The 16,979-nt window shown below is 42.7% G+C and overlaps 1 protein-coding gene across 2 annotated transcripts in view; it reads right to left on the minus strand.

Moving 5' to 3' along the window:
• Window positions 1-16,979, minus strand: part of LOC100357083 (WW domain-containing adapter protein with coiled-coil) — a 92,673-nt gene that overhangs the window by 34,405 nt on the left and 41,289 nt on the right. For both annotated transcript variants that reach the window (XM_070056034.1, XM_051820939.2), the window contains exon 4: window positions 2,911-3,017. In XM_070056034.1, the coding sequence (XP_069912135.1) occupies window positions 2,911-3,017 (107 nt within the window). The remainder of the gene's footprint in view (window positions 1-2,910; window positions 3,018-16,979) is intronic.

The raw sequence follows: 16,979 nt of genomic DNA on the forward strand, positions 1-16,979 counted from the left end.
TTAAATCTCCCATGCAGGGTGGCAGGAGACCAACCATTTGAGCCATCGACTGATACCTTCAGAGCATGCAGCAGGGGGAAGCTTCAATGTAGAGTGGAGCCAAGACTTGAACCCATGGGAGTTAGCAAGAAACTACATGTTCCTATCTTAATCTAATGCTAGGGGGAGGGAAAAGTTCCCAATATGTGATACTGGCATTCTGATCAGCATCTTAAGTCAGATCAACTATCGCTCAGTTTTAATTTTTTTAAAAAGAATGATTTATTTAAGAGGTAGAGTTACAGATAGACAGGGAGAGACAGAAAGGTCTTCCATCTGCTGGTTCATTCCCAAATGGAAGCCAGGAGCTTCTCCCAGGTCTCTTGGGTGCAGGGGACCAAGCACTTGGGCCATCTTCTACTGCTATCCCAGGCCACAGCAGAGAGCTGGACAGGAAGAGGAGCAGCCGGGACATGAACGGGTGCCCATATGGGATGTCGACATTGCAGGTGGAGGCTTAGCCCTGTATGCCACAGCACCTGCTCAGTTTTAATTTCTAATATGATAATTGTTAATGACAGATCACATAAACAACAGCTTTCAGTTTTTCCAGAAAAAAATGGCTCCTGATTTTGGTTTGGTTCAGCACCAGCTGCTGGTGCAGAAATCTAGGGGAGTGAACCAGCAGGTGAAAATCTGTCTCCCTCTTTCAAACCAATCAATCAATCCTTTATTTATGTAAATTAACAGACTGTTTTTCCATGAATAAAGAAGATTCACACGGTTTGCTGGTAGCACCTGCCAAAGTCCCTCAGCTTCAATCCCATCTCAAGTCTGCTCTGCAATGCTGATGTTAGTCCAAGTGCTAGAACAATGCAAATCACTTCCTCCCAGAAACACCAGAAGATGAAGCCGTAGTGGGTTCTGGTCTCCAGCTCGCCAGTGCAGTCCACCACATGAACTAGCTTCAGAGGCACTGTCTCCAGCTCTGTGGGTGCCTCCTCACCATCAGGTTCCGAAAATCTAAACTTCCTGCTATTGTACCACAGCCCTCTTGGTTTCCTCCTCTTTTATCCCCCCTCCCAACTTTTTTTTTTTTTTTTTTCTGGACAGGCAGAGTGGACAGTGAGAGAGAAAGACAGAAAGGTCTTCCTTTGCCGTTGGTTCACCCTCCAATGGCCACCGCGGCTGGCGCACCGCGCCGATCCGAAGGCAGGAACCAGGTGCTTCTCCTGGTCTCCCATGGGGTGCAGGGCCCAAGCACTTGGGCCATCCTCCACTGCACTCCCTGGCCATAGCAGAGAGCTGGCCTGGAAGAGGGGCAACTGGGACAGAATCCAGTGCCCCGACCGGGACTAGAACCCGGTGTGCCGGCGTAGCAGGCGGAGGATTAGCCTATTAAGCCGAGGCGCTGCCTCCCCCCCAACTTTTAATACCTATCATATCTGCTTACCAGTATATTAAGTTCTGTGTTAAAATACCCTACATAATTATTTTTCCTAACTGACCCCAGACTAACACTCAAAACTATTTTAGATTTATGTGTACCTTAATATCCTTTTCTATCCACACTACTTCAGTGAGAGAAAAAAAACAAAAACCTGAAAGGTCTTGCCATGCCAATCAAAGTAGAAAAATCAAACACCCAAGCAAAACCTGCAGCTTTGATGGTTTTCTGTCAGATTGTTGCTTCTTTCCTATACCTTCCCACATTGCTACCTCAGATGACTTTCTGATAATAATTATGATACTGCTTTACTGATTAGATCCTTCAATAACTTTCTACTGCCTTTGTACATAATTTGTATTCCTTGCCAAGACATTTTACCATCTAAACTACACTTATCCCTAATCTTAGGCTCCTGTCATTTTTCCACAGCATCAAATCCTCCCAGTTCTTCAAACATGCTGTGCCATCTCATAGTTCCATGTTATTCTTATTCCTCTGTATGCTACACAATGTTCCACCTATTCTACTGGCTAAGCCATATTTAAACCTGTTAAGAAGCGTTACTTACAGTTTCTATCTTCTTCATCTAAGCTGTGGCTCTTTATCCTGAGTGCCCTCCAGAGCAACTTTAACAAACACTGTGTTTTTTACTTTTCTATCTCACCAAGTCTAAAAGTTCCTTGAAATGTGGTACTTCCCAGTGTTGTGGCTCAGCAGTTTAAGTCACCGCTTGCAGCGTCAGCATCCTATACGAGTGCCAGTTAGAGTCCCCACTGTTCCATTTCTGATCCAGCTTCCTAATAAAGCAGGTGGGAAAGCAGTGGAAGATACCTCGCAAGTACTTGGGACCCCACCACCCACGAAGGAAACCTGGGTGGAATCCCAGGCTCTTGGTTTCAGCCTTGCCCAGCCTCAGCTGTGACAGCCATTTAGGGGAGTGAATCAGTGGATGGAAGATCTCTCCGCCCCTTTCTGTAACTCTGCGCTTCAAATAAACAAGCTTTTGTATTAAACATTTCTTAAAACTAGATGGGTCACATTATTTTGATTCTGTAGGCTTACATTCTAGCATATACCTAGTAAAATGAAATTTTAAATTATTTCTGGTTAAATGAATACATTAGAAATCTGTGTTTAATCTGGACACTGAATAGAAAAATCCAAACTGAGTAACAGTTACTTCAGTCTTAAAAACACTTTAACCATGGAAGTTTCATCTGAATTTCTTTATAATTCACATATTGCAAAGACAAAACTCTGCTTAAGGTAATGCCAAGATGGTATTTCCTGACTGTCCTCAATTCTACTAACACCTGTAAAGTTTACTCACTACTTTAAAAGAGTGTTATTATTGTTGCAAATAAATACATTAAGAAATCAATTTTGCTTAGAACATAACAGACTTGATATAAGGAGCTTTGCCATCAGATTTTTGTAATGAATTCCAAAAAATAAAATTGGGCATGTGTATTAATACTTACTGCATCTGAAGTTTTGCTTGGATTATTGCTTGGATTAGAAGAATGTGAATTTGAACTATGAAGAGCACTGTGGTTGTGTGAATTTTCTTGTGGAGAGTAACTGGTCCCTTTAAAAAATAAAGAGGAAAGTGAATTACAGGTAAATTGTATTCCATCTGATTTTTATCATACTACAGGCCATTATTACACTTCAGTATCAGGAATACAGTTTTATAATACACAAAAAATCTGAGTCTACTATAGATGCAGCTTATTATACTACATAGCTGATAACCTATGGAACAACGAAGTTTAATTAGATGAGCAGGATACAAACTCCTGTGTAATTTCTATAAAAACTTTTTAAAGAGAAGTTTCACTGGAAAAAAAACAATGCGCAGAGTATAAAAGTCCCAATGACCCAATACTGAAAGTCACTACTAGCAGTATGTTTTCCAACTATATACTTCCATCTCTTCAGTTTCTGCACCTCACTTTTTAATAGTCTAGTCAATTTTTCACTGAAACAGCATCAAGCTTTCAAAAAGGCTCACAAAGAAAAGTCTCAAAGTCCAATCTTGCAAAAATACTTTGGTTAATGATATAAAAAGGTTCCCTACAAAGCTTAATGTTAGTATTTCAATTTCACTCCACATACCTAGGGACCTTCAGCAACAATGCAACTGGTACTTGGAAAGAAAGGAAAGCTGGCAATGGTATGGAGGTTGGTTACACTTATAAACAAAACTGAAAGCAGCAGAGTAACTTAAATGGTCTAGTCATTTAGGAATTAGCAGTCAGAACCAGGTAAGACCAGAAATTAATATGAATTATTTCAATTAACAGGAAAAACTAAACAGTAAGAGGGAATGTATACTTAAGAGATTATGACTATAAAAGTTTCAGATTATCCAAGTGGAAATGGTCAACAGATCTATGTAAAACTAGGAATCCAAGAGAAAGTAGCACACAGTTGTGAATTTGGAAGTATTTTTCCATTAGACATCAATGGTATTAGACTGACTTTGGCATGCATACAATAAACATTCGTGGATGAAATAATAGGATAACAATGGTCAAGGTTTAAGACTGCAAGGGAGGGGCCGGCACCATGGCTCACTTGGTTAATCCTCCACCTGCGGCACCAGCATCCCATATGGGCACCAGGTTCTAGTCCCGGCTGCTTCTCTTCCAGTCCAGCTCTCTGCTGTGGCCTGGGAAGGCAGTGGAGGATGGCCCAAGTGCTTGGGCCCCTGCACCCGCATGGGAGACCAGGAAGAAGCGCCTGGCTCCTGGCTTTGGATCAGCGCAGCACCGGCCATAGCGGCCATTTGGGGAGTGAACCAATGGAAGACCTTTCTGTCTAACTCTGTCAAAAAAGACTGCAAGGGAAGCTATATGCAGACTCCAAGAACCAAAAGCCTACTGATGTCATTAACATGGTTACTAACAGGTAATGCAAATATTACAAAAAATAAAGTCCCCAAGAAGCTTGATGCTAGGAGATACCTGATGTTTCTTCTACTTATCTTGTTAGATCGTATTAATTTACTTTATAAAAAAGTAATACCTTTAATACAACAGGAAATAAGTAGATCCTTCAATAAATGCCAGTAAGAATGAACACGATCAAGAAGAAATCAGTTAAAGACTAGTGGCTCAGTGGTTAAGAAGTCGGTTGAAATGTAATCATCTCAGAGTCAAGTGCCTGGGTTTCAGTCCTAGCTGTTTGAGTCCAGCTTCCAGCTAATGCACAGAGTACAAGACTGGGTCCCTGGCACCTACATGAGGGACTGGAACTGGGTTCCCAGCTCTTTTGTGGCTCAGCTCCAGCAACCGCAAACATTTAGGGAAGTAAACCAGCAGGTGGCTGCCGCTTCTCTCATTGCCTCTAAAGTTAACTGATTTTTTGATAAGTACCATCAGTCAAAAATAAGTTCAGTGTGCAGGAAAGCTAACAGAGCAGACCTCACACTGCTACCTTACCAAGGCCGGCTTGTGTGGCGTGGCCTCAGCAGGCGTGGAATTTCAGAAGAGTTCTCAGATCTCTAACTGCTCGCTGTTCCTATGCTGGCTGAACACCTGATATCCAATTCTACATTTGGAATTGTGGTACATGTTAAGCAGAGTATACTTATTTAAGTGGCCAAATCCAAATCTTGGGCACTCACTCTAATGAGATTTTCTGGTATACAGCATTTCATAAGAGTTGTCATTATTTGAAGAATCAAGTCAGACAGTTGTTTCAGTCCAGCGGTGGGGGGGGCTGCACCCCGATTCTTCCACTTTGTCTCATCCCTTTTGTTTTGCACCCTCATTCGTAGCAGTTAAGTCACAGCCGTGACAGTGACTATATACACCACCTCAGACCGAGTGTTTGAGAATCACTAAACCTGGGGGTAGGCTTAAGACCCTCAAATGATAAGAAAAATAACCCAATTTTTAAAGAAAATCTTAGACCTATGATACAATTTCTACTTTTCAGGCATAAAAAGTATTTTACAGATTCACAGCTAAATTACAGATAAGAAAAAACTAGTAATATGACCACTAGAAGATGAATTTATGCACAACTCAAAGCAATGAGATAAATTTCAGTATGCTGACAATAAGAAAAAGCCAATTTTATTGAATGACATGAACCCCATTAAGTAGCTCAAATGGGGCCAGCACTGTGGCATAGCAGGTACAGCCACTTCCTGCAGCACGAGCATCCCACATGGACACCAGTTTGAGTCCTGGCTGCTCCATTTTTGATCCAACTCTCTACTATGGCCTGGGAAAGCACCAGAAGATGGCCCAAGTCCTCGGGCCCCTGCACCTGTGTGGGAAAGCCAGAAGAAGCTCCTGGCTACTCATGGGCCTAGCTCCGGCCACTGTGGCCATTCATGGAGTGAAACAGCAGATGGAAGACATACCCACCCACCCCCGCTTCCGCCTCTATTTGTAACTCTACCTTTCAAATGAATAAATGAATCTTTTAAAAAACAAAACTCAAAAACACAAGTGACAGGTTGATTATGCACATACAATATTATACACGAGGTCTACTGATTTCTCTTAAGGTTAAAATCTAGGAATTCACTCTATTTTAGTGGTTAGTCTTAATCAATGAAAACCTGGGGTTGGCACTGTGGTGCAGCGGGTCAAATGTAATTCAACTCAAAAAAAAAGATGAAGGTATTTTGGTAAAACTAGAATAAACTAACATTCTTATGAGAATCCAAATCTAGGCAGTTGTTTTATAGGAAGCATGGTGTAAGGTAGGCAGGCAGCAGATCTTCAGACTCCAGCCAGCAGGAAAGGCAGATAGTCCCCTGAATGACATGACAATACTAAGCTAAATGAAAAATCAGGCCAACTTTTTGAATTAAAATTACAACTTCTATTTGGCAAAACAATTTTTGAGGTACCACACCTGAACCTTTAGTAAAGGTTCTAAGTCAACCTACCAAATTGATGTGATTATACAAACGGAAGGGCAAAGTGATTATTCCCCCTGACCGTGAGGGCAGAGTAACGTGGCAGCAGTGACAATTTCCCAGAGCAGTACCTGGAGAAGTGCTACAACACAACACTCCTTTGAAACCTCCCATTTTTTCTTTGAATATCATGTGAATTTATTAGAATCCATGAAGGACTTGTTTTAGAAACAAAAGCAAAGGTTTCATATTCTTATTAAAATGCAGAATCTAAGTGATTTTTGGATAGTAGCAAAGAAAAACAGAACACAAAACTTGAATTCAGAATTTCAGTCCCAAATCCAAGGGCACAAAGGAAGACAAAATATACAAGCTGGTGAGAGCTATCTTTGATCCAAAAAAACAATGGAAGCAATGCTGTTTATACAGTCCTGTGCTGTTCTCTCTGTACACTACTAAGAAACTCACAGGGGTTTTATGTATCTTTTCCCTGCTTTGTGGTAATTAATATACAGAGCACAACAAATGACTTTGAGATTTCATTACTGTTTACAGCCCTTCCCTACACTCTTGAGGAACAGTAGTTTTTCTACTTACTACTTGTTGAATTCTTCATTTGGTGGAGGGGTTAAAAAAAAAAAAAAGATGTAGGTAGAAGGGAGGATAGGGTGAGAAGTATCATGCTCTTCAATTTGTATATGAAAAACTTGAAATTTGTTCACCTTGTATAAGGAAATCTAAAAAACTTTAGTACAGAAGTATGCAAAATACATTAATATTTTCACACTAATTTTGACAAAACAGTTCAGATAGATTTAAGTAGTATATATAATTAAAATTAATTCCAGGCAAACATTTGGTACAGTGGTGAAGACACCTGTTAGGACACTAGCATCCCATATCCAAGTGCCTGGTTCAAACCCCAGTTATTCCATTTCTGATCTAGTTTCCTGCTAACATGCATCCTGTGAGGTAGCAGATGTGGGAAAGAACGGACTGAGTTCCAGGTTCCTGGCTTCAGCCTGGCCCAGATCCAACTTCTGCAGGATATAGTGAATGAACCAGCAGATGGAAGAGATCTCCCTCTGTCTGCTTCTCAAATAGAACTAATTTAAAAAAAAAAAAGACATTAGTCCCTAGCAAATTTACAGTCACATTCCTGACTCCATGAGGACACTGCTCCAGATGGACAAGCCCACTGACACTGAGGGGAAAGAGCTAGAGATGCCTACATTTCCCAAAGAAGAGTCAGTCCCATGTCGGAAAAAAATTTCTAATTACCAGAATCTAGAACGTAATTCTGTTTAGCATAGTGGACTCAATTCTCCAGGGAAAATAACAGCAGAAATAGCAGCCGAAGATGGCCTAAGTGTCTGGGCCCTTACTACCCACATGGGAGGTTCAGATGAAGCTCCTGGCCACTCCTCTTCCAATCCAGCTCTCTGCTGTGGCCTGGGAAAACAGTGGAAGATGGCCCAAGTCCTTGGGCCCCTGCACCCGCATGGGACACCCAGAAGAAGCTCCTGGCTACTGGCTTTGGGTTGGTGCAGCTCCGGCCACTGGGGAGTGAACCAGCGGACGGAAGACCGCCCCCCTTTCAAATAAATAAATAAATCTTTTTTAAAAATTGTAAAATATAGCCATGCAAAATATTTTAGGTCCACCCAGGTTGAGAACCGTTTACTGTGAACACTATCTGATTATGCCTCTATCTTACTAAATAAAAACGTGAAGGCCACACAATCCAAGGTCATCTTCAATTGTCAAGTAAGATTCTCTGGCGTGGACACTTCGCCCAGTGATAAAGATGTCAGCTGCAACACAGCATTCCTGAGGTCAGGTCTCAGCTCTGCTCCTGACTCCAACTTCCTGCTTGAGTAGACCCTGGGAGGCAGCTGGTGAGAATCGAATGGCTGGGTTACTACACCCCATGTGAGACCAGCAATGAGTTACTGGCTCCCAGCTTTGGCCTAGGTCCAGCCCCAGCTGTGGTGGGCACTGGGCGAGTAAACCAATAGATTGGAGTCCTCTCTGGATGTCTGCCTCTCAAAAGTATAAAAGTTTGAAAATTTTTAATGATAGTCCTTAACTTGCAGGATTGCAAAGTCACAATAAAGTCTGAAATGCTGTACTTAACAGTGTTATTAACCTCTTCTGATCCCTGCCTTCTGGTTTGCATTAAGGGATTAGTTAATACTTCAGGATAAAATTCTAGCTCCTTCGTACAGTCTATCTCTTCCACTCTGCTTCCCTCTCTGCCTCTCTACTTCTCAACCACAGATCTCACTAGCATGTAAATGTCCCATCCTCAAAAAAGCCACTCTTGATCACCCAATTCAAAGCGAGCCCTACAGCACCCATTTTCCCTCAACAGCAATTTTTATGTATTGGAATTCAGACTACATGCCACATGGCTCCTTATTTTAAATTAGCTAAGTGGCTGGTCTCAGAGAAAAAAAGCATTCCTGAGAAAACAATGCGTTAGTATGGAAAGTAAATTCAGTTCTATGAACTTACCAAGTTACTGTAAGACCCTAAAAAGGGTGAATATGCAATGAAGCTGACAACCTACTCTTCTTTCCCAAGCAGATACCTCTAGAGTTCTGACAGCAGAGGTGGGCAATGTCACGCTGTATGAAGCCTGCAAAACCATCTGGTTTGGGTGCCAAGGCAACTACAGGCAGGACTCGAAGTTTAGTAAATGTAAAATGGACTAATTTTAAAACTGATGATTTTCAGTATGCTCTCAATGAGTTCATTGGTGAAGCGGTGTATCTGAAAGGAAAGTGAACCAAGCCCATGTGTGGATGGTGGTTTGAGAAAGCCATGGCCAAGACAGCTGTGGCAGGCTTTCCACGTTGGGGCTGAGTTTTTAAGAAGGGATGCGCTTGGAGGCCTTTCCCAAGAATGGACTTCCCTTGTGTTCACTGCTTGCTGGCCACAGCAGTTAACCACCATGGGGCATTCTGGGAAGAGGCCGAGGCGTTGACTAGTGCCCCCACCTGAGGGATGGCTCCTGTAGCATGAACACTGTGCAGATAGCTCCTGTGCCCAGCCCAGAGTCCTACGACATATCAGGATTTCTCAATGCCAAGTGCTACTGACCCCAGGTTCAATTATTCCGCTCCACCTGAGCAGGTCTCCGGCCTCTCATTGAAGGGCTCGTTCTGCAGGAACCAGAGTTACGTACAAGTGACCTAAACAAGAGGGTTTTCCACACGGGATTGGATTAAATTTCTTTCAACTTTATTCAGGTTGGAACTCATTTCTTTCTGGTGGATCACAGCTGCCCAGATGTTGTGACTGATTTTTATGCTTCTGTAGAGAAGTATTTTTCTTTCCTCTTTAGGATTTTTGCACCAAAAGAAAACATCAGAACTCTGTGTCCCCCTCGATTGTGGCCTAACCAGTGTTGACAGTTGAGTCCTTTGTGTCGTAGGTCCCAGCCCACATAACATTGTTATGCACATAACAGCACTGTGATCTAATGTACATAACACAGCATTGTGATCTAATTTAAATACTTTATTATTTATACTACTACACATAATATACATCAACACTTTTTGCTATATAACCTAAGTGATAACCCTCTTTTAGTTATCTGCCAAACTCTGGACTTTGGTTTCTTATTGCAGTTAACACAGTTACGCAGTTGTAATGGTGTCTTTCCCTCCCTCCCTTTGTGACGGGATGTGTAAATCAAAGTACATACATTGTGTGGTGTTCTTGTTTCTGGAGACTCCTGAGGATATACACACGGCATTTGGCATTCTGTAGAGATCCGCCCACCTTTGTGAATTCATCTCTTAAGCCCTCTTCCTCTGAGAGAGCACCAGCAATGGTGGTTAACTCCCATTCTCTTTCTCTCTCTCATGCTGGTTATTCTTGAATTAAGCACAGACTCATCAGCTCAGTTGCTTTATCATAAATAATGTGTGTGACCCTGCAATTCTTCCACAGTTCAAACAAGTGCTAGCTTCACTGACCAAAAATTATGGAAGAAAAACAATTTTTTAAAGCAGTCCATCTTTTAATGGCTGAAACTGATGTGTCCATGGTGCTCTTCTTGCTGTGGGATTTCTGAAATCACACCCATTTCTGACTTAGTGTGAGATGCTCACAAGTACCCTTCCTGTTATTCTGTTAGCACTGAAATCTATTTATTTGGAATCTATAGAACAGTGTGGTTCCACTGTATTTCATTTGCAAAAGCGGGGAACAGCCACCTCCACGTTTTGGTTTTTTTTTTTTTTTGGACAGGCAGAGTGGACAGTGAGAGAGAGACAGAGAGAAAGGTCCTCCTTTGCCGTTGGTTCACCCTCCAATTGGCTGCCACGGCCAGCGTGCTGCAGCCGGCGTACCGCGCTGATCCGATGGCAGGAGCCAGGTGCTTCTCCTGGTCTCCCATGGGGTGCAGGGCCCAAGCACTTGGGCCATCCTCCACTGCACTCCTGGGCCACAGCAGAGAGCTGGCCTGGAAGAGGGGCAACCGGGACAGAATCTGGTGCCCTGACCGCGACTAGAACCCGGTGTGCCGGCGCCGCAAGGCAGAGGATTAGCCTAGTGAGCCGCGGCGCCGGCCCATCTCCACCTTTTGAAAATAATTGATACTCCATATTGGATTCTCAAAGACTTCAATATGGCGAACCTATCAAACCTAGAAGCCCTATTCCATCCTCTCATGACTGTGGCCTGCGTTCCCCAGTTCCTTCCCCGTCTCGTTAGATGAACCTTAGCACCCTTTCAGTTATTTAAGCATTCAGCATTTCTGGAGTATGTGTCGTTGAGACCATCTGAGCTCATGGCTGATGCAGTAACCAGTTTCATGCTGCGTCATCACACTCACTACTTACACTGCCATGGTGAACATGTGGAGGAAAAATAGTCTGTGTGTCTGGGAAGCATATACACTTGTACATTTTTTTATACTCTGATTTCTCTAACATTTCTTGAGTTTTGTTTTTGTTTTACAGAAAAAAAAAGTGATAAAGCAATCAGAAGACCAAGAGGTTTACTGTCGATGCTTGGGGTCATCTGACCTTTCCTGGTCAATAGATCTATATGGCCAAATTAATTTACAGGAGTAACAATGTTTCAAAAGCCATTTTTTTTCTTTATGAAACTGCCAATATCATGCAAAGAAAGGGAGAACCATAAAGGAGAAAGAACGTGACATTCATTTGTTTTGTGTTAACCTAAAGAAGCAGTGTGGAGACAGACGCCATCAGCTGAACCTAGGGAATTGGTGGACTGCTTCAGAGGTATCCATACTTGTATCTTGCATTCTTCATGTGTAATCATATTGCCAAAGACAAACTATTTCATCATTTACTATAAATAACACTTTCCCCCAGACCTACCATAAAGTTTCTGTGATATATTCCAGTTGCAATAAAAATTACTGAGTTGCATGAATTGGGAAAAAAAACAACACTGACGATTTTGTATGGCCCACAAATGATGTTATTAATATTCAAATAGCCTTTGGCAGAAAAAAGCCCTGCATAGCACAGCAAACAAAGGAGAAACAGAGAGAGGCAAGAGCTGGTGTGCCTGTAGGTGTCTCCAAGGAAGTTTACCATTTGACTTTACAACAGAGCAAGGAGTAACAGATTTTCACTTTGAAGCCATATGGATTCCAAATTCAATTCAGACTTGCAACAAAGCATTAAGCAACTAACTATCAGAGTAACAGAGTATTTCCTTAATATGAAAGATTTAATTTCCCAAAGGCATGATTTTTACATAATTATCATTTTCCATCAGGCATACCTTTTAGTATCAAGGACAATATTCCAAGTTGATTTTTGTTACTATTATTTAATTTCAATATCATTTTATATGGTTCTCTAAAATAAGATCATACAGAAAATAGAGGGGTTTTCTTCCCCTTAAATTTGAAAAGTAGAGAGAGAGGGGACACACACACACACACACTCATTCACACTTCTTCATTTGCTGGTTTACTACTCAAATGCCTGCAACAGCCAGTGCTGGGCCAGGCTGAAGCCAGGAACTCAGAACTCATCTGGAAGGGACCCAAGTACTTGGGCCCTCCGGGGTATACCAGGAAGCTGGTATCAGAAGTGGAGCTGAGACTCAAATCCAGGCGCTCCAATACTTATGCAAGCAGGAGCCTCGTAATCTCTATGCCAAATGCCAGTGCCTGGGCCAACCTAATTCTAACCTTATGGGCTTTTTATTTACATGTATACATATAATACCAAAACAAAAATCACACTACCTTATATATGAATTTTCCTACTTAATATCCAAGAACACCTTCCTTTGTCAGTAAACAGTGCCTCTACATCATCTTTTTTTTTTTTTTTTTTTTTTTTTGAACAGGCAGAGTCAGAGAGAGAAGAGAGAGAGAGAAAGGTCTTCCTTTTCTGTTGGTTCACCCCTGAAATGGCAGCTACGGCTGGCGCTGAGCCGATCTGAAGCCAGGAGCCACGTGCTTCCTCCTGGTCCTCCCATGTGGGTGCAGGGCCCAAGCATTTGGGCCATCCTCCATTGCCCCCCACCCCGGGCCACAGCAGAGAGCTGGACTGGAAGAGGAGCTACCAGGACAGAATCCGGCACCCCGACCGGGACTACAACCCTGGGTGCTAGTGCCGCAGGCAGAGGATTAACCAAGTGAGCCGCGGCGCAGGCCTACATCATCATTTTAACAATTCCACATGTATATATATGTCATAGTGTGCAATCAGAAGGAAATTTGTGCTGTCTACCATTTATCTGGGTGTTGCAATTCCCAACTCTTTACTTTTTTTTTATTTTTATTTTTTAACAGGCAGAGTTAGAGAGAGACAGACAGAGAGAAGGGTCTTCCTTTTTCCGTTGGTTCACCCCCCCCCCCAAGTGGCCTCTACGGCCGGCCAATCCGAAGCCAGGAGCCAGGTGCTTCCTCCTGGTCTCCCATGCAGGTGCAGGGCCCAAGCACCTGGACCATCCTCCACTGCACTCCCTGGCCACAGCAGAGAGCTGGAATGGAAGAGGAGCAACTGGGACAGAATCCAGTGCCTTGACTGGGACTAGAACCCAGCGTGCCAGCGCTGCAGGCGGAGGATTAGCCTAGTGAGCTGCAGCACCGGCCCCATAATTCTTTATATAAAACTAGCAAAATTTGATAGTAAGAATTACATAAAGTTATCTTAAGAGATTATTTCTAAATTGACTTTTAAAAGCCGTTAATTCACTCGCTGAAATGATGTTTGAGCATTTTAATAACGGATATTAATATTTTAACAACTGATACTGCAACTACATTAAAAGCAAACTCACAGAAAGCTGACAGCACAAATGCATCTTCTCTTTGCCCTCTATAGCATCTATCAAAACCAAGAACTGAAGAGGAAAAAAAAAAAAAAGTAACCAAATCCAACAAGGGAGAAGTCACGGCACTGACAAGGGTTTCAAGAAAAATTAAGATCCATACTAAGTACAGGAAAGTACTAAATTCCAATTCCTGTCAAATCTACATATTTTGAACACTTAACCCAGACCCAAGAGAGGAAAGATCACTTGCCCCATCAAATTGACTTTTTGGCCCACTAAGCTACAGAAACTTAAACCTTTGCCCGGACCCCTACACGTGATCCATGGAAAGAGAATTTAGAACATAGTCAAAGTTTAAAGAAAGGCTAACCTCTGCACTTTATCACTCTCTTTTCCAAGTACATGCTTTTCACACCTTTCTCCAGTGTCCGGGGGACAGACATTAGAATCATCGAAGGCTGGCCAGCGCCGTGGCTCAATAGGCTAATCCTCCGCCTGCGGCACCGGCACACCAGTTCTAGTCCTGGTCGGGGTGCCGGATTCTGTCCCAGTTGCTCCTCTTCCAGGCCAGCTCTCTGCTGTGGCCAGGGAGGAGTGGAGGATGGCCCAGGTGCTTGGGCCCTGCACCCCATGGGAGACCAGGAGAAGCACCTGGCTCCTGCCTTTGGATCAGCGTGATGCACCGGCTGCAGCGTGCAGGCTGCAGTGGCCATTGGAGGGTGAACCAACAGCAAAAGGAAGACCTTTCTCTCTGTCTCTCTCTCTCTCACTGTCCACTCTGCCTGTCAAAAAAAAAATCATTGAAGACAAAGTAGTCACGCCAGTCACCCAACTCTAAGTCTACCATACATGGTACCCGAGTGATTGACACTTAGACAAGCACCAGGAAGCTTCCCACACACAGCAGGCACACACCCAAGTGGGGGTATACAGCACAAAACAGGTGAACAAAGAATCTCAGGAACTCAAGAACTTTTTAAACAAATTCAGAGAACACAGACTGCATGAACTGAAACAAAAAGGTACGACAACACAAGAAGTGCGTGAGGGTGGCTAGAATAAGGGGAATTTAAAAGATGACATTAAATTAAAAATTACATTAAAAGTAATAAGACATGGGGGGTGGCACTATGGCAGAGTAGGTGAAGCCACTGCCTGCAGTGCTGACATCCCACATGGGCACCAGTTCGAGTCTCAGCTGTTCCTGGCTTCGGATAGGCCCAGCTCTGGCCACTGCCATCTGGGGAGTGAACCAGTAGATGGGAGACCTCTCTCTGCTTCTGTCTCTTTGAAACTCTGTCTTTCAAATAAATAAATATTTTTAAAAAAAGGTAATAAAACATTAACCACAAGGAACAGAAAACAGAAGTATCACAAAGCAAATAAGCAAAAAAGACAAAGAGGAAAGCTCTTGGATAGAAGATGCTACATATGAATGATGAGGCCAACATACACAAAACTAGACGTCCTGAAAGAAAAAGTAGAGAGGAATCTCAAGAGTATAATAAAGTAAAACTTTCCTGAAATACAAGATCTGAATCTACACACTGAAGGAAGCTCAGCATATACCAGGAAAGAGTAATATTAGGGTATATTCTATAATATAGGGTATATTCTTATACCCTAGTGAAGTTGCTGGATTTTATACAAAAATTCTAAAAACATCCAGGCAGACATTCTCAAATACAAAATAATTCAAAGATCAAAGCACTTATGACTTAAGAAAGAGGGAGCTAAATCACAAGAAATCCACAAACAAACAAATCTGCAGCTAGAGTAGTTGTGCTTTGAGCAGTGGCAGTATGCATATAATCTAGCCAAACTTGTTTGCTTAGTTATCTGGATCAACAGCCACTCTTGTAATCAAGTTCCCATTTTGACACCTGTTACTTTGTTTGATCTAAGCAACTGAAAGTATACAGTAAATGTTAACTAGACTCTTTACTCTTTAAGCTTTTCATTTATTTTATATAAGCAGTCAAAAGCACTCTCACCACCCCACACCCAACACCCACACATTGCATACACTTAACATTTAATTTATTGAGTGTTGACTACATGCCAAAGTAGATGGAAGGCACCAACAGAATCACTCTTTCCTGGAGTTCTAGTTTTCTAAACTTAGTATTTATCAAATGAAACTGAAGTTTGGTTTTGTTCTGACACTTAATAATCTGGAGTTTTTCAGATTTGTTTTAACTTCTCAGGTGATTCTGAAAGACAGCCAGGCTTACCAACTGCATGCCTACTATAGTACAACATCTACTACAACTTCTTGAGTCTTCTAAAGCCTCAGAGGCGGATTAAGCAGCATCCAGTAATGTATTTACTCTAAATCGGTTTTATTTTTACAATGGCAGGATTTTTTTTTTTTTGACAGGCAGAGTGGACAGACAGTGAGAGAGAGAGAGACAGAGAGAAAGGTCTTCCTTTACCATTGGTTCACCCTCCAATGGCCGCCGTGGCCAGCGCACCACACTGATCTGAAGCCAGGAGCCAGGTGCTTCTCCTGGTCTCCCATGGGGTGCAGGGCCCAAGGACTTGGGCCATCCTCCACTGCACTCCCGGGCCACAGCAGAGAGCTGGCCTGGAAGAGGGGCAACCGGGACAGAATCTGGCGCCCCGACCGGGACTAGAACCTGGTGTGCCAGCGCCGCAAGGGGGAGGATTAGCCTAGTGAGCCACGGCGCCGGCACAATGGCAGTTTAATAGGTATGGAACTCTGCTATAAACGTCAGATTCTGAAAATACATATTTTAAAGTAACTAAATATACCTAACAAATACCTTATTTGTTCTACAATATGTACTAAAAAGTCTTGCTTACGTTATTTTATGAAAAGAAAGGCAAATCTATATTTTTTCATTCAACATTGGACATAAATATTAAAACATCCAAATAGCACACCGTAATTAAACCTATTTCCTTAACAAAATTCAGGTATTTGTGTAACAGCTTACAGAAGAATGTGTTTACAGAGAAGACAACAGAAAGGGAAAGTTCTGGCAGCCAATAATAATCTTTAATAACACATTTTGATCCTTTGTCAAAGACTTCTGTGCTTCTGTCAAAACATTTCATGTTTGGCAAAGCAGTTAAGACACCACTGCGGGGGGGGGGGGGGGGGGGAGGGTAGCGCTGTGGCATAGCAAGTAAAGCCACTGCCTGCAGTGCCAGCATCCCATATGGGCGCCGGTTCGAGACCCGGTTGTTCTACTTCCTATCCAGTTCTCTGCTATTCCCTGAAAAAGCAGAAGATGGCTCAAAGTCCCTGGGCCCTGCACCTGCATGGGAGACCCGGAAGAAGCTTCTGGCTCCTGGGTTCGGATCACAGCTCCAGCTGTTGCAGCCAATGGGGGAGTGAACCAGCGGATGGAAGAACTC

Source organism: Oryctolagus cuniculus, chromosome 13 (assembly GCF_964237555.1).
Source record: "Oryctolagus cuniculus chromosome 13, mOryCun1.1, whole genome shotgun sequence".
NCBI lineage: Eukaryota > Metazoa > Chordata > Mammalia > Lagomorpha > Leporidae > Oryctolagus > Oryctolagus cuniculus.